The sequence below is a fragment of the Schistocerca cancellata genome, chromosome 12 (assembly GCF_023864275.1).
Source record: "Schistocerca cancellata isolate TAMUIC-IGC-003103 chromosome 12, iqSchCanc2.1, whole genome shotgun sequence".
Lineage (NCBI taxonomy): Eukaryota > Metazoa > Arthropoda > Insecta > Orthoptera > Acrididae > Schistocerca > Schistocerca cancellata.
Genome location: NC_064637.1, coordinates 54,724,877 through 54,743,914, shown reverse-complemented (window position 1 = coordinate 54,743,914; position 19,038 = coordinate 54,724,877). Strand labels below are relative to the sequence as shown.

Sequence of the window (19,038 nt, the reverse complement as noted above, 5' to 3'; positions counted from 1 at the left end):
GTGCATATATCTGCAAAAAGAATTTTCATATGAATCATGGAGCGGTTGGAATCTGTAACTGGAATTTACCTACGTAGATTAATTGTAGCTATCCATTCCAATATTCTTTATTTTTTGCAGATATGCGTTTGTCATGTACTGGCTTTTCTTTTAGAATTTAGTGTGTCGGTTTCTCCACATTTTATGCTGTTGTTTCGTGTTTGTTGTCATTCATTTAATTTTCCTCTTTTTATGATACATTTTAGTTTCTCCTGGCCCTGCACCTCCACTTGCCTGCTCTTCTCCCGTTAGATTCAATAATTATTGTAAAATTGACCCCTTACCTACTTTGCATTTATGGTGAATCTCTTGCCCAGCACAAAGTCTCAAGCGACTGGAAAGAAGCACAGGTGATTCCAGTATATAAGAAGGGTAAAAGAACGGACCCGCAAAATTACTGACCAATAACCTTAACGTGCGTTGGCTGCAGAATTCTTGAACATATTCTCAGATCGAATATAATAAACTTTCTTGAGACTGAGAAGCTTATGTCTACCAATCAGCACGGTTTCAGAAAGCATCGCTGGTGCGAAACTCACCTTGCCCTTTTCTCACGTTATACACTGAGGACTATGGATGAAGGGCAGCAGGCAGCTACCATATTTCCAGATTTCCTGAAAGCATTTGACACGGTGCCCCATTGCAGACTGTTAACGAAGGTAATAGCATATGGAATAAGTTCCCAAGAATGTGAGTGGCTCTAACATTTCTTAAGTAATAGTGCCCAGTATGTTGTCCTCGGCCGGCCGGAGTGGCCGAGCGGTTCTAGGCGCTACACTCTGGAACCGAGCAACCGCTACAGTCGCAGATTCGAATCCTGCCTCGGGCATGGATGTGCGTGATGTCCTTAGGTTAGTTAGGTTTAATTAGTTCTAAGTTCTAGGCGACTGATGACCACACCAGTTAAGTCCCATAGTGCTCAGAGCCATTTGAACCATTTTTTTTTGGTTGCATGAATACGCTGCTCTAGTGTCACCGCATCTGGAATGGGCTCTGAATAGATGGCCCCATAACCAGAAATGGCACGGGTTGAGATCCAGTGAATCAACAGGCCATGCAACTGGACCCTCTCAACCGATCCATCGACCAGGAAAGACACGATTGGGATGGCGTCCGGACGTTAAGGGCAAAGTGGACTGGAGCACCATCATGTAGCAGCCACATAAGCCTTCGAATCGTCAACGGCACTTCTCCAAGCAGGTGCCGCAAAGTCAACCGTAAGAGACACCAGTAGTTCTGGCCCGTTAGGTGACGAGGAAGGAAGACTGGTCCAAAAATATGGTGGCCAACTACACCGACCCATACATTCCAGGTGCACCGATGCTGATGATTCGCTGTCATCATATCATGGGGGTTCTGTATAGTATCCCACACATGACCATTACGAAAGCAGAAGATACCAGTCCGTGTAAAGGTGGCCTCAGCTGTGAATGGGATGGATGACACAAATCGCAAAGTCGTGCCTGGTGCACAAACCAGTGACGAAGTTGAGTCTGGCCTTTGGCCTACGATTTTGGACTGGGTTTTTTAGTGCGTTTCTTGGTTGGTGGCTTTCCCCTTTTTTTGTTTCTAAGGTCGGCCAACCACTGTCACAATCGGTGTGATTTTAATTCCTCTTGTCTGGTCTCTGTCTGTGTCTTTCTTGTCCCGTACCGTCTCTTGTAATTTCCATTGTTTGTTTTTATTCCTTGTGGGTGTTTCAAGTTCATGGAAAAAGGGACCGATGGCCCTAGTAGTCTGGTCCCTTCACTCCCATAAACCAACTAACCAAAACTGCTCCTGATCTGGAAAGTCTGTCGCTTGTAAGCCGTGCACACGCTCTAAGTGGTAAGGGTAGGAACACTTGTCATGGTAAATTTTCCACGTGGTTGTCTGGCTTACCCTGTACTGGCGGTCCAGCTACCTGGTACTGAGACGGCGGTCGCCTTCCACAGTATTAACCACATTTACCTCCAAGTCTGATGTCCGAACACTTCGGGTACGTTCTACATGATTTCCTGCTTCCTGAAACGACCCAGTCTGAGACAAAAAGCGAACCACTGTTGCAGACACTGAATGCTGCGGGGATAGGTCTTCTGATACAACCTCGCTGCCCGCCACCCATTACCATTTGCCTTTCCATAAGTAAACAGCATGTCGGCAACCTCCTGATTCGGATACGGAACCACTGTGTAAAACGCTGTATTACATACATTAGAAGATGAGTCAGCAAGAGGAGTGCATTGGACACAAAATTACCAATGACTATGCCGGCCGCGGTGGTCGTGCGGTTCTCGGTGCTACAGTCGGGAACCGCGGAACTGCCACGGTCGCCGGTTCGAATCCTGCCTGGGGCATGGATGTGTGTGATGTCCTTAGGTTAGTTAGGTTTAATTAGTTCTAAGTTGTAGGGGACTGATGACCTAAGATGTTAAGTCACATAGTGCTCAGAGCCATTTGAACCATTGATTATAGCAGGAGAGAGCGCTAGAAGATGACGTATGAACAATAGTATCACCCTCTAGGAGGACACCATCCATACTGTGGCTGCATGGCCCAGCGAGTATTAGACTGCAATCACTACAACAAAGTGTGATTGAATAAAAGGTCTCCAGCATGGAATCCCCGCTCGCGTTCGGGGTAGTCGCGCGGTCAGAGGGTTGTTGACACGATTCACATGGCTCCCTCCCTCTGTCCCTCAGCCTCCCCCCACCTCTCCACCTGTTGGAAGTTATAGTCCTACGGGCATGGGTGTGTGTGTGTTGTCCTTAGTGTAAGTTAGTTTAAGTTACACTACTGGCCATTAAAATTGCTACACCAACAAGATATGCAGATGATAAACGGGTATTCATTGGACAAATATATTATACTAGAATTGACATGTGATTACATTTTTACACAATATGGGTGCATAGGTTCTGAGAAATCAGTACCCAGAACAACCACCTTTGGCCGTAATAACGGTCTCGATACGCCTGGCCATTGAGTCAAACAGAGCTTGCATGGCGTGCACAGGTACAGCTGCCCATCCAGCTTCAACACGATACCACAGTTCATCAAGAGTAGTGTTTGGCGTATTGTGACGAGCCAGTTGCTCGGACACCATTCACCAGACGTTTTGAATTGGTGAGAGATCTGGAGAATGTGCTGGCCAGGGCATCAGTCGAACATTTTCTGTATCTAGAAAGGCCCGTAAAGGACGTGCAAAATGCGGTCGTGCATTATCCTGCTGAAATTTAGGGTTTCGCAGGGATCGAGTGATGGGTAGAGCCACGGGTCGTAACACACCTGAAATGTAACGTCGTTGCGAACAAGAGGTGACGGAGACGTGTAACCAATGGCACCATATACCATCACGCCGGCTGATTCGCCAGTATGGCGATGACGAATACACGCTTCAAATGTGCGTTCACCACGATATCGCCAAACACGGATGCGACCATCATGATGCTGTAAACAGAACCTGGATTCATCAGAAAAAATGACGTTTTGCCATTCGTGGACCCAGGTTCGTCGTTGAGTACACCGTCGCAGGCGCTCCTGTCTGTGATGCAGCGTCAAGGGTAACGCAGCCATGATCTCCGAGGTGATAGTCCCTGCTGCTAGAAACGTCGTCGAACTGTTCGTGCAGATGGTTCTTGTCTTGCAAACGTCCCCATCTGTTGACTCGGGGATCGAGACGTGGCTGTACGATCCATTACAGCTATGTGGATAAGATGCCTGTCATCTCGACTGCTAGTGATACGTGGTTGTTGGGATCCAGCACGGCGTTCCGTATTACCCTCCTGAACCCACCGATTCCATATACTGGTAAGAGTCATTGGATCTCGACCAACGCGAGCAGCAATGTCGCGATACGGTAAACCGCTACGATCCAACCTTTCTCTAAGTCGGAAACGTGATGGTACGCATTTCTCCTCCTTACACGAGGCATCACAACAACGTTTCACGACGCAACGCCGGTCAACTGCTGTTTGTGTATGAGAAATCGGTTGGAAACTTTCCTCATGTCAGCACGTTGTAGGTGTCGCCACCGGCGCCAACCTTGTGTGAATGCTCTGAAAAGGTAATCATTTGCATATCACAGCATCTACTTCCTGTCGGTTAAATTTCGCGTCTGTAGCACGTCATCTTCGTGGTGTAGCAATTTTAATAGCCAGTAGTGCAGATTAATTAGTGTGTAAGTCTAGGGACCGGTGACCCCAGCAGTTTGGTCCCATAGGAACTTACCACCAGCATGGAATCCATGCATTTCCAGACATAAGTTCATGAGACCTTTTTAGTTCCGTATCCTCTCATCGATCAATCCCTAGAATCTGTACACGTTAGAAAGGAAACACTCAGTATATTCTGATGGATGGGGTGAGCAGTAATCAGCGGCTGTTTGCAGATGACCCTAAGGTATGCGGGAAGGTGTTATCACTGAGTGAAGATGCAAGATAACTTAGACAATATTTCTAGTTGATGTGATGAATAGCAGCTTTTGTGATGTCACCGCCAGACACCACACTTGCTAGGTCGTAGCCTTTAAATCGGCCGCGGTCCGTTAGTATACGTCGGACCCGCGTGTCGCCACTATCAGTGATTGCAGACCGAGCGCCGCCACACGGCAGGTCTAGAGAGACTTCCTAGCACTCGCCCCAGTTGTACAACCGACTTTGCTAGCGATGGTTCTCATTTGCCGAGACGATAGTTAGCATAGCCTTCAGCTACGTCATTTGCTACGACCTAGCAAGGCGCCATTACCAGTTACTATTGATGCTGTAAAACATGTACCGTCAAGAGCGATGTTCACCAATTATGGATTAAAGTTAAGTATTCCAGAAGCTACGTACGTTTTTTGCTAGTCTCAGTTCCTTGTCCTGTTCCAGACCTCACGCCAGCCTGCGTGAGCTAAAACGCGTGCCTTTCGGCTTCCTCTAGTAATACGGTGTTGGCTCTCCTGCCAACCCACAACAGCTTTGCATCAGCGTAAATAAATATATGTCAATGTTGATGAGCAGAAAAATCAATCCAGTGTTGTGCGAATACAGAATTAATAATCTGCCAATTGACCCAGTCAAGTTGTTTAAATATCTGGGCATAACGTTGCAAAGCAGTATGAAATCGAACGATCACGCAAGGATTGTGGTAGGGGAGGCGAGAGGTTGACTTCTGTGTATTGGGAGAATTTTACGAAACTGTAGCTCATCTACAAAGGAAACCGCAGTCTTGACTACTACTGGAATGCTTAAGACCCCGCCAGGTAACTTTAAAGGGAGACATCGAAACATTTCGGAGATTACCCGCTAGGTTCGTTATTCGGCAGGTTCGATCAACACGCAAGTATTACGGAGACGCTTTGGGTACTCAAATGGGTAACCCTGGAGAGAAGACGACATCCTTTCGCCACACACTACTGAGAAAATTTAGAGAACCGCATTCTATTCCGACTGTAGAACGATTCTACTCCTGCCAACGTAAATTTCGCGTGCTGAGGAAAATGGTAAGGCAAGAGATATTAGGGCTCGTCCAGAGGCAAATATTCCGGAGGTAAAATAGTCCCCCATTCGGATCTCCGGGCGGGGACTACTCAAGAGGACGTCATTATCAGGAGAAAGAAAACTGGCGTTCTACGGATCGGAACGTGGAATGTCAGATCCCTTAATCGGGCAGGTAGGTTAAAAAATTTAAAAAGGGAAATGGATAGGTTAAAGTTAGGTATAGTGGGATTTAGTGAAGTTCGGTGGCAGGAGGAACAAGACTTTTGGTCAGGTGAATACAGGGTTATAAATACAAAATGAAATAGGGGTATGCAGCAGTAGGTTTAATAATGAATAAAAAAATAGGAGTGCGCGTAAGCTACTACAAACAGCATAGTGAACGCATTATTGTGGCCAAGATAGACACGAAGCCTACGCCTACTACAGTAGTACAAGATTATATGCCAACTAGCTCTGCAGATGATGAAGAAATTGAAGATATGCATGATGAGATAAAAGAAATTATTCAGGTAGTGAAGGGAGACGAAAATTTAATAGTCATGGGCAGCTGGAATTCGAGGGTAGGAAAAGGGAGAGAAGGAAACATAATAGGTGAATATGGATTGGGGGTAAGAAATGAAAGAGGAAGCTCTCTGGTAGAATTTTGCACAGAGCATAACTTAATCTTAGCTTGATTCAAGAATCATAAAAGAAGGTTGCATACATGGAAGAATCCTGGAGATACTAGAAGGTATCAGATAGATTATATAATGGAAAGACAGAGATTTAGGAACGAGGTTTTAAATTGTAAGACATTTCCAGGGGCACATGTGGACCCAATCAACTGGTCATGAACTGTAGATTAAAACTGAGGAAACTGTAAAAAGGTGGGAATTTAAGGAGATGGGACCTGGATAAACTGAAAGAACCAGAGGTTGTACAGTGTTTCAGGGAGAGCATAAGGGAACAATTGACAGGAATGGGGGAAAGAAATACAGTAGAAGAAGAATGGGTAGCTTTGAGGGATGAAGTAGTGAAGGCAGCAGAGGATCCAGTAAGTAAAAAGACGAGGGCTAGTAGAAATCCTTGGGTAACAGAAGGAATACTGAATTTAATAGATGAAAGGACAAAATATAAAAATGCAGTAAATGAAGCAGGCAAAAAGGAATACAAACGTCTCAAAAATGAGATCGACAGGAAGTGCAAAATGGCTAAGCAGGGATGGCTAGAGGACAAATGTAAGGATGTAGAGGCTTATCTCACTTGGGGTAAGATAGATACTGCCTACAGGAAAATTAGAGAGACCTTTGGAGAAAAGAGAGCCACTTGTATGAATATCAAGACCTCAGAAGGAAACCCATTTCTGAGCAAAGAAGAGAAAGCAGAAAGGTGGAAGGAGTATGTAGACGGTCTATACAAGGGCGATGTTCTTGAGGACAATGTTATGGAAATGGAAGAGGATGTAGATGAAGACGAAATGGGAGATATGATACTGCGTGAAGAATTCGATAGAGCACTGAAAGACCTAAGTCGAAAAAGGCCCCGGGAGTAGACAACATTCCATTACAACTACTGACGGCCTTGGGAGAGCCAGTCCTGACAAAACTCTACCATCTGATGAGCAAGATGCATGAGACAGGCGAAATACCCTCAGACTTCAAGAAGAATATAGTAATTCCAATCCCAAAGAAAGCAGGTGTTCAAAGATGTGAAAATTACCGAACTATCAGTTTAATAAGTCACAGCTGCAAAATACTAACGCGAATTCTTTACAGACGAATGGAAAAACTGATAGAAGCCGACCCCGGGGAAGATCAGTTTGGATTCCGTAGAAATGTTGGAACACGAGAGGCAATACTGACCTTACGACTTATCTAGAAGAAAGATTAAGGAAAGGCAAACCTACGTTTGTAGCATTTGTAGACTTAGAGAAAGGACTTGGAAGAGCAGTTGAAAGGAATGGACAGTGTCTTGAAACGAGGATATAAGATGAACATCAACAAAAGCAAAACGAGGATAATGGAATGTAGTCAAATTAAATCGGGTGATGCTGAGAGAATTAGATTAGGAAATGAGACACTTAAAGTAGTAAAGGAGTTTTGCTATTTGGGGAGCAAAATACTTTCCTTACCACTTTCAAATTGTAGTAATCATTGTTAGTAATTAGATAAATATGTGAGTCGGTGTGTTTTAATATCAGTCTTAGACGCCTCGCAACAATTTTTTAATCTATGTGAATGATTTCATGAAAATTTAAGTAAATTTGACAACAATACACTTTGAAAAATCTTGTACTGCAGGAAGTTGTGTTATAATATGTACAAACTCCATAGAAATTTCACCTTTTTATCTGTAAGTTTTGAACAGAAAATGCTCCTTATGCACTGAAAAATGAAAGTTGTGGCGGAATGGAGAAAAAAGATTTTGTTGGCATTTATGTCAGAAACGAGCACATTGATGTTGCCCATAAACATATGTGTGGCCTTTTGCTCTTCATGTAGCTCTTTTGTTCTATTCTGATCCTTCTGGCATCCCCTTTTGACTGTGTCCATCACTGACATTCCAGAACTAACAATACGCCCATCATCCACCTTCTTCAACAGGTTTTCAGTGAAGCAACCAACATCAAATCCTAGTCTGATAAGGGTCCTGATTTTTCTAGTACAGCCATCAGTGAACAGCAGATAAGCATCACATGAGGACATTTTAATAGTAGTACCAGGGCAAAGCGTTGTCTTTGGACGTCTCTTCCAAATTAATTGAAAAAATCTTTGGTTCAGGTTTTGTGTTCCACGATGTTGCACGTTTTGTGCTTCTCCAGAGTCGCACCTACTGTCATCAGGTTCTAATAGGCTCAGTTTTAACAGACTGATTTTTACAGGCGCTACACCAGTTCTGTTACAGTTTAGCATTTTCTAGTAGTATAATTCAGCACCACTTGGTGGATGTTCTAAAACAGGGTAGCCATCAAGGGTCTCATGCAAGGTGTTATTCAGGAATCACTACCTTGATTTTAATCCTTTTAATCCATAAAAGCCACCATATAATGGATAGCCCTCATCAAATGTCATTTTGAGCTGCTCGTTATGTTCATGAGCTAGCATATGGGACCTGGTACTCCAGAAACCTGAAGCATGGTAGCGATTTTCCAGTGGAGCGCGCTTCGTGCGTCTTGTGATTAGCCTACAGGTTTAATTAAGGCTTATGTCGACCTTCTCAGCATGCGCCGATCTATATCAGAGACGTACTCAGCTGCAGAAAAGCAAAGTGCTAAACTGGTGGCTATAAACGCAGTAGATTTGGCGCCCCCCTTATTGCTAGTTAGCTTTCTAACAAGGGAACCTCCCCATCGCATCCCCCTCAGATTTTGTTTTAAGTTGGCACAGTGGATAGGCCTTGGAAAACTGAACACAGATCAATCGAGAAAACAGGAAGAAGTTGTGTGGAACTATGAAAAAATAAGCAAAATATACAAACTGAGTAGTCCATGCGCAAGATACGCAACATCAAGGATGTTCTAAGGTCATGAGCGCCGTGGTCTCGTGGTTAGCGTGAGCAGCTGCGGAGCAAGAAGTCCATGGTTCAAGTCTTCCCTTGTGTGAAAAGTTTACTTTTTTATTTTCGCAAAGTTATGATCTGTCCGTTCGTTCATTGACGTCTCTGTTCACTGTAATAAGTTTAGTGTCCGTGTTTTGCCACCGCACCGCAAAACCGTGCGATTGGTAGACGAAAGGACGTGTCTCTCCAATGGGAACCGAAAACATTTGATCGCAAGGTCATAGGTCAACCGACTCCTCCACAGGAAAACACGTCTGATATATTCTATACGACAGTGGTGACGGCATGTGCGTCACGTGACAGGAATATGTTGTCGACCCACCTAACTTGTACACTTGGCGAATGGGTAAAAAGATTATTCTACCTTGCCCGATTTAGGTTTTCTTGTGGATGTGATAATTACTCCCAAGAAAGTGATTAAAACATCAGAATTTGTCACATAAACTGCAACAAATGAATGCAACAGTTTCACAGTCGCGCAGTTTTCCCTGTGCTCTGTCAAAACATATGTTTTTAAAGTTTTCAAATTTTTCCGTTTGTAGACCGTCAAATCCTGCATATGTCCAAGCAAATCTGAACATGTCCTGGAATTTTGGAGAGCGAAGTTGATTATGTGTTAGTGCCTGAACTTTGATAATTGTCTGAAAATAAAAATTTTTTCACTCGAGGGATGATTTGAACCGTGGACCTCTCGTTCCGCAGCTGCTGGCGCTAACCACGGGACCACGGAGCTCCTCAGTTCATTTTGTCCTTGTTGTTGCCTATCTTGCACATGGACTACTCAGTTTGTATATTTTGCTTTTTTTTTCATAGTTCCATACAACTTCTTCCTATTTTCTCGATTGATCTGTGTTCAGTTTTTCAAGGCCTATCCACTGTGCCGAGTTATAACTAAATCTGAGGGGGGTGCGATGGGGAGGTTCCCTTGTAAGGATATTGTTCCTTGTAGCTACCTTAGTTCACGTTTTTTTGCAGTGACGTTTGTGCGTGGGGAACCTGGCAATCGTCACTTCCAGGTATGTTGGCTGGTCTGTGGACTCAGTGAAAGACCCATTCCAGTTAATGTGCAGCTTTTTATTTGTTATGTGTGTGCGTGCGTGTGTGTGTGTGTGTGTGTGTGTGTGTGTGTGTGTGTGCAGGTCGGAAGTGCAAACTTTCGTTTCAATGGGATGTGGTATTTGGTTTGAGAGAGTTGTAATCATAATGTGTTGAGACATACATACATACATTAATCCTTATTCCATAGATCATGAATACGACATTTCGTAATGATGTGCAACGTGTCACTTAAACATAAATTTTCCTTACACAAAATAATTAATTATTTTTTTACAGTTACTACTTCATATCTAATAATTAATCTATTGAGTAGAAGGAGATGGCATTCAGAAATCCTTTTAATTTGCTTTTAAGTGTTGATTGGCAATCTGTCAGACTTTTAATACTATTTGGCAAATGACCAAAGATTTTTGTGGCTGTACAAATCACCCCTTTCCGTGCCAAAGTGAGATTTAATCCAGATAGTGAATATCATCCTTTCGTCTAGTGTTGTAGCTATCCACTTCGGTGTTATTTCTGAATTGGGATGGGTTATTAATGACAAATTTCATTAGTGAATATATGTATTGCGAAGGTACTGTGAATCTCCCGAGTTCCTTAAATAAATGTCAGCAAGCAGGCAGCGGTGGCCGAGCGGTTCTAGGCGCTTTAGTCCGGAACCGCGCGACTGCTACGGTCGCGGGTTCGAATCGTGCCTCGGGCATGGATGTCTATCATGTCCTTAGGTTAGGTAGGTTTAAGTAGTTCTAAGTTCTAGGGGACTGATGACCTCAGCAGTTAAGTCCCATAATGCTCAGAGCCATTAGAACCATTTTGAAATGTCTGCAAGGTGGGTAGGCTTCAGATATTATTCTGATTACAGGCTTTTGTGCAATGAATACTTTTTTCTTAATTACGAATTGCCCCAAAATATGATGCCATATTGAAAGCAGTGTATGAAAATAGGCACAGTAGGCTAATTTACTGATGTGTTCATCACCAAAATTTGCAATAACCCTAATAGCATAAGTACCTGAACCTAACCGTTTCAGCAGATCATGGATGTGTTTCTTTCAATTCAGTTTCTTAATTAGCTTTGCATCTGCATGAATGAAGAGGCCATGGAGGCTGAGTTGTACCGACCGGCCGCCGTGTCACCCTCACCCACACGCGTCAATGGATGCGGCTGTGGAGGGGCATGTGGTCAACACATTACTCTCCTGGCCATATGTCAGTTTACGAGACCAGAGCCACTACTTCTCGATCGAGTAGCTCCTCAATTTGCCTCACAAGGGCTGAGCACACTCTGATTGCCAATAGTGCTAGCCAGACCGGATGGTCAGCCATCCAAGTGCTAGCCCAGGCCAACAGTGCTTTACTTTGGTGATCAGATGGGGAACAGTGTGATCAATATGGAAGGCCGTTAGCCATCGGTTGAGATAGCTTCTATGGAATTTCTCCAACTGTACCTACTCAAAATTTCTTCTTTGCACTGTGGTGAAAATCTCTATCCCTCTTTAAATGATCTGGAGGGGGACAGGTAGCCTACACGTAATCACCATGGGCCTGATGGACCACACTTCTGTGCACTACCCTCCTCAATTGCCTCACAAGGGCTGAGTGCACTCCGCTTGCCAACAGTCCTTGCCAGACCGGATGGTCACCCATCCAAGTGCTGGCCCAGCCAAACAGTGCTTTACTTTGGTGATCAGATGGGAACCGGTGTCACCACTACAGAAGGCCGTTGGCCATCGGTTGAGATAGATTCTAGCGTATTCTCCAACTGTACCTCCTAAAAAGTTCTTCCTTGCACTGTGCTGCAAATCTCTATCCCTCATTGAACTGATGTGGGGGGAGACTGGTAGCCTACACATAATCACCATGGGCCTGATGGACCACACTTCCGTGCAGTACCCTCCTCAATTGCCTCACAAGGGCTGAGTGCAATCTGCTTGCCAACAGTCTTCGTCAGACCGTATGGTCACCCATCCAAATGTTAGTCCAACCAGACACTGCTTTACGTTGGTGATCAGATGGGAACTGGTGTCACCACTACAGAAGGCCGTTAGTCATCGGTTTAGATAGCTTCTAGGGTATTCTCCAACTAAACCTCCTCAAAAGTTCTTCCTTGCACTGTGGTGCAAATGTCTGTCCCTATTTAAATTATGTGGATGGGGACAGATAGCCAACACATAATCACCATGGGCCTGATGGACCACACTTCCATGCACTACCCTCCTCAATTGCCTCACAAGGGCTGAGTGCACTCCGCTTGCCAACAGTCCTCGCGAGACCGGATGGTCACCCATCCAAGTGCTAGCCCAGCCCAACAGTGCTTTACTTTGGTGATCAGATGGGAAACAGTGTGATCAATATGGAAGGCCGTTAGCCATCGGTTGAGATAGCTTCTATGGGATTTCTCCAACTGTACCTACTCAAAATTTCTTCTTTGCACTGTGGTGAAAATCTCTATCCCTCTTTAAATGATCTGGAGGGGGACAGGTAGCCTACACATAATCACCATGGGCCTGATGGACCACACTTCCATGCACTACCCTCCTCAATTGCCTCACAAGGGCTGAGAGCACTCTGCTTGCCAACAGCCCTCGCCAGACCGGATGGTCACCCATCCAAGTGCTGGCCCAGCCCAACTGTGCTTTACTTTGGTGATCAGATGGGAACCGGTGTCACCACTACAGAAGGCCGTTGGCCATCGGTTGAGATAGATTCTAGCGTATTCTCCAACTGTACCTCCTCAAAAGTTCTTCCTTGCACTGTGCTGCAAATATCTATCCCGCATTGAACTGATGTGGAGGGAGACTGGTAGCCTACACATAATCACCATGGGCCTGATGGACCACACTTCCGTGCACTACCCTCCTCAATTGCCTCCCAAGGGCTGAGTGCACTCTGCTTGCCAACAGTCTTCGCCAGACCGGATGGTCACCCATCCAAGAGCTAGCCCAGCCCAACAGTGCTTTGGTGATCAGATGGAAACCGGTGTCACCACTACAGAAGCCCGTTAGCCATCGGTTGAGATAACTTCTAGGGTATTCTCCAACTGTACCTCCTCAAAAGTTCTTCCTTGCACTGCAGTGCAAATCTCTATACCTATTTAAATGATGTGGATGGTGTCAGATAGCCTACACATAATCAAAATGGGCCGGACAGACCACACTTCCATGTGCTACCCTCCTCAATTGCCTCACAAGGGCTGAGTGCACTCTGCTTGCCAACAATCCTCGCCAGACCGGATGGTCACCCATCCAAGTGCTAGCCCAGCCCAACAGTGCTTTACTTTGGTGATCAGATGGGAACCGGTGTCACCACTACGGAAGGCCGTTGGCCATCGGTTGAGATAGATTCTAGCGTATTCTCCAACTGTACCTCCTAAAAAGTTCTTCCTTGCACTGTGCTGCAAATCTCTATCCCTCTTTGAACAGATGTGGAGGGGGACAGGTAGTCTACACATGAATACCATGGGCCTACTGCACCCTGTGGAGACTTGTAACCTGCTGACTGTGTGGGTGGCGCCTCACCTGTGTCCCCTGGGGAGTAGGAGGTCCGGTCCGGCCGCAGGATGGCGTGCCGCAGGGGCCCCGCCAGCGTCAGCCGGGAAGACGTCTGCACGCTGCCCCCCACCACTGCCTGGAGAACGCAGGATGGCGGCGCGTCCAGAGGCACCAGCACTGGGATCACCGCCTGGCCTGGAACAACCGAAACGTCACGTCGTGAGTCCAGCACTGCCACACAGCGCCGCTTACATATTTATTGACCCATATCGCTACTGCTATCTTTCTCGAAACTACTCTGAACCGCTAAAGAAACTGGAACAGGCGTGTGTAATCAAACACACATATGTAAACAGGCAGAATACAGCGCTGTGAACGGCAGCGCCTGTATAAGACGACAAGTGACTGGCGCAGTTGTTGGATCGGTTACTGCAGCTACAATGGCAGGTTATCGACATTTAAATGAGTTTGAACGTGCTGTTAAAGTCGGCGACGAGCGATGGGACACAGCATCTCCGAGGTGGCGATGAAGTGGGATTTTCTCATATGACCATTTATCGAGCGTACCGTCAATATCAGGAATCTGCTGAACAACAAATCTGCGACATCGCTGAGGCAGCAAAGAGATTCTGCAACAACGGGACGAACGACGACTGAAGAGAACCGTTGAACGTGAGAAGTGCAGCTGTTCCACAGATTGCTGCAGATTTCAACGCTGGACCATCAAAAAGCGTCAGCGCGCAAAACATTCAAGGAACATTATCGATATGGGCTTTCGGAGCACAATGTGGCGATCGAATGGCATCGTGTGGATATGGCGAATGCCTAGTGAATGTCATCTGCCAGTGTGTGTAGCGCCAACACTAAATTCGGAGGCGGTGGTGTTAGGGTGTGGTATGGTCGTGTTTTTAAAAGAGGGGGCTCGCACCCCTTGTTGTTTTGCACGCCACTGTCACAGCACAGGCCTACAGTGATGTTTTAAGCACCTTCTTGCTTCCCAGTGGTGAAGAGCAATTATGGGATGGCGATTGCATCTTTCAACACAATCGAGCACCTGTTGATAACGCGCGACCTGTGGCGGAGTGGTTTACGTGACAACAACATCCTTGTAATGGACTGGCCTGCACAGAGTCCTGATCTGAATCCTATAGAACTCCTTTGGGATGTTTTGGAACGACGATTTCGTGCCAGACATCACAGCCCGACATCGATACTTCTCGCTTCCCGAGCACGGGGTCCCGGGTTCGATTCCCGGCGGGGTCAGGGATTTTCACCTGCCTCGAGATGACTGGGTGTTTGTGTTGTCCTCATCATTTCATGATCATCCAGCAAAGTGGCGAAATTGGACTGAACAAAAGTTGGGAAATTGTACGGGCGCTGATAACCACGCAGTTGAGCGCCCCACAAACCAAACATCATCATCATCATCATCATCATCGATACCTCTCGTCACTGCAGCACTCCATGAAGAATGGGCTGCCATTCCCCAATAAATCTTCCAGCACTTGATTGAACGTGTGCTTGCCACGGTGGAAGCTATCATCAAGGCTAAGGGTGGGCCAACACCATAGTGAATTCCAGTATTACCGTTAGAGGGCACCACGAACTTGTAAGTCATCTTCAGCCAGGTGTCCGCATACTTCTGATCATACAGTTTACGTACTCAAATACAGAGCTATGTAAATAGGTAGAATACGGCGCCGCGGTCGGCAACGCCTATGTAAGACAACAACTGTATGGCACAGTTGTTAGATCAGTTACTGCTGCTACAACGGGAGGTTATTTAAAGTTTAGGTGAGTTTGAACGTGGAGTTATAGACGGCGCATTTGCGATGGGACACAGCGTCTCCGAGGTAGCCATGATGTGGAATTTTCCTGTACGACCACTTCACAGGTACAATGCGAATATCAGGACCGTGGTAAAGCGTCAAATCTCCAACATCGCTGGTGCCGGAAGAAGATCATGTAAGAATGGGACCACAGACTACTGAAGAGAATCTTTCAGCATGACAGAAATGTAGCCCTCCGGCAAAGTACTGCAGATTATAATGCTGGGCTATCAACAAGTGTCACTGTATGAACCATATGGGCTTTCGGAGCTCGGAGCCGAAGGCCCACTCGTGAACCCTTGATGACTGCAGGACGCAAAGCTGTATGCCTCGCCTGGGACCGTCAACACCGCCATTGAAATGTCCACGACTGGAAACATGTTGCCTGGTCGGACGAGTCTCGTTTCAAATTGTACCGAGCGGATGTACGAGTATGGGTATGGAGACAACCACATGAATCTGCGGACCCTGCGTGTCAGCACTGGACTGTTTGAACTGCTGGGGTCTCTGTAATGGTGTGGGGCTTGTGCATTTGGAGTGGTACGGCACTCCTCTTACTTCTAGATACGACTCTTACAGGTGACACGTACGTAACCCTCCTGTCTGACCACCTACATCCATTCGTTTTTTTTTTTTTTTTTTTTGGTCATCAGTCTACTGACTGGTTTGCTGCGGCCCGCCAAGAATTCCTGTCCTGTGCTAACCTCTTCATCTCAGAGTAGCACTTGCAACCTACGTCCTCAATTATTTGCTTGACGTATTCCAATCTCTGTCTTCCTCTACAGTTTTTGCCCTCTACAGCTCCCTCTAGTACCATGGAAGTCATTCCCTCATGTCTTAGCAGATGTCCTATCATCCTGTCCCTTCTCCTTATCAGTGTTTTCCACATATTCCTTTCCTCTCCGATTCTGCGTAGAACCTCCTCATTCCTTACCTTATCAGTCCACCTAATTTCCAATATTCGTCTATAGCACCACATCTCAAATGCTTCGATTCTCTTCTGTTCCTGTTTTCCCACAGTCCATGTTTCACTACCATACAATGCTGTACTCCAGACGTACATCCTCAGAAATTTCTTCCTCAAATTAAGGCCGGTATTTGATATTAGTAGACTTCTCTTGGCCAGAAATGCCTTTTTTGCCACAGCGAGTCTGCTTTTGATGTCCTCCTTGCTCCGTCCGTCATTGCTCATTTCTACTAGTTCTCATTACCTTCGTCTTTCTCCGATTTACTCTCAAACCATACTGTGTACTCATTAGACTGTTCATTCCGTTCAGCAGATCATTTAATTCTTCTTCACTTTCACTCAGGAGAGCAATGTCATCAGCGAATCGTATCATTGATATCCTTTCACCTTGTATTTTAATTCCACTCCTGAACCTTTCTTTTATTTCCATCATTGCTTCCTCGATGTACAAATTGAAGAGTAGGAGCGAAAGGCTACAGCCTTGTCGTACACCCTTCTTAATACGAGCACTTCGTTCTTGATCGTCCACTCTTATTATTCCCTCTTGGTTGTTGTACGTATTGTATATGACCCGTCTCTCCCTATAGCTTACCCCTACCTTTTTCAGAATCTCGAACAGCTTGCACCATTTTATATTGTCGAACGCTTTTTCCAGGTTGATAAATCCTATGAAAGTGTCTTGATTTTTCTTTAGCCGTGCTTCCATTATTAGCCGTAACGTCAGAATTGCCTCTCTCGTCCCTTTACTTTTCCTAAAACCAAACTGATCGTCACCTAGCGCATTCTCAATTTTCTTTTCCATTCTTCTGTATATTATTCTTGTAAGCAGCTTCGATGCATGAGCTGTTAAGCTGATTGTGCGATAATTCTCGCACTTGTCAGCTCTTGCCGTCTTCGGAATTGTGTTGATGATGCTTTTCCGAAAGTCAGATGGTATATCGCCAGACTCATATATTCTACACACCAACGTGAATAGTCGTTTTGTTGCCACTTCCCCCAATGATTTTAGAAATTCTGATGGAATGTTATCTATCCCTTCTGCCTTATTTGACCGTAAGTCCTCCAAAGCTCTTTTAAATTCCGATTCTAATACTGGATCCCCTATCTCTTCTAAATCGACTCCTGTTTCTTCTTCTATCACATCAGACAAATCTTCACCCTCATAGAGGCTTTCAATGTATTCTTTCCACCGGTCTGCTCTCTCCTCTCCATTTAACAGTGGAATTCGTATCCATTGTGAATTCCGATTGACTTGGGCAGTTCCAGCAGGACAATGCAACAGCCCACACACCCATAATAGCTACAGAGTGGCTCCAGCAACACGCTTCTGAGTTTAAACACTTCCGCTGGCCACCAAACTCCCCAGACATGAATATTATTGAGCATATCTGGGATCCCTTGCCATGTGTTGGTCAGAAAAGATCTTCACCCGCTCGTCCTGTTGTGGATTTATGGACAGTCTTTTGGGATTCAAGGTGTCCATTCCGTCCAGCACTACTTCAGACATCAGACGAGTCCAGGCCACGTCGGGTTTCGGCACTTCCGTGTGGGGAGGGGGGGAGGGGGCGAGGGGGCAGGGGGCTTCACGATATTAGGCAGGTGTACCAGTTTCTTTGGCTCTTCAGTGTATTTACAATGTGCAGCCGATATTTTTATATTAAAAATGAAGAAATTCCTCCAGCTGTATTTAAGGTGTCGATTTTATTTTGGCAACTAGTTTCAACGTTGTAACAACGTCATCTTCAGTCTCATACACTTGATGACGTTAACTGCGTGCGGCTGATACTAGAAGTCAGTGGTGAGATATGGACATGCTCCGTGTGGAAGGTGGGTAGTAACTTCGTAGTTACTACTAGTTACTACTAGTAACTTTGAGTTACTACCCACCTTCCACACGGAGCATGTCCATATCTCACCACTGACTTCTAGTATCAGCCGCACGCAGTTAACGTCATCATGTGTATGAGACTGAAGATGACGTTGTTACAACGTTGAAACTGGTTGCCAAAATAAAATTGACACCTTAAATACAGCTGGAGGAATTTCTTCATTTTTAATATAAATTTATACGAGCTGACGTCCCACTGTCGTCCATTTCAACTATGGATGTACGAAGATACTTTTATAGGCCGCTACGTCGATATTTTTTCCGTTGATATATCTATATTTTTTTAGATATCTCGAGGACAGATAATTATATTTTTTCAAATATCTATAAAGTGGGGTCTCGATATTTTTAAAAATATCAGCAGCCCTACTACGGAGCTATGGATGTCAGCGACAAACAGACGGTCCTGACTTCCCAAAATCACTGCTTGTGGAATCCATGTTGATTTTTAACGATAGGTTCTTTTTCTCCTGAAACGTCACGCTTGAACGTAAAACGTGTTCCACAACTCTAGAGATCGGCATCATTTATATGAACAAGGCAATAATTATCAAAATCTCTACGACCAGCGTTCTTGAAATCTGGAATGAAGTTCGCCATTTTCCAGTGGCCTTCTAGTTGCGTAAGTATTCGATTAAAAAGAAATGCGTGTGCTAGCAAACGCAAGATAATGCCGAAAACTCGGAAAAATTTGCCGGGGCTATACCTGGAACACATCTAACTCAAAGTGAGTAGGTAAGTAATGAATATTGCTCGATAGATCTGA

The 19,038-nt window shown here is 45.3% G+C and overlaps 1 protein-coding gene across 1 annotated transcript in view; it reads right to left on the bottom strand.

Moving 5' to 3' along the window:
- LOC126109449 (C3 and PZP-like alpha-2-macroglobulin domain-containing protein 8) overlaps positions 1-19,038 on the bottom strand; it is a 968,006-nt gene that overhangs the window by 454,761 nt on the left and 494,207 nt on the right. The window contains exon 4 of the mRNA XM_049914479.1: positions 13,616-13,783. Within this exon, the coding sequence (XP_049770436.1) occupies positions 13,616-13,783 (168 nt within the window). The remainder of the gene's footprint in view (positions 1-13,615; positions 13,784-19,038) is intronic.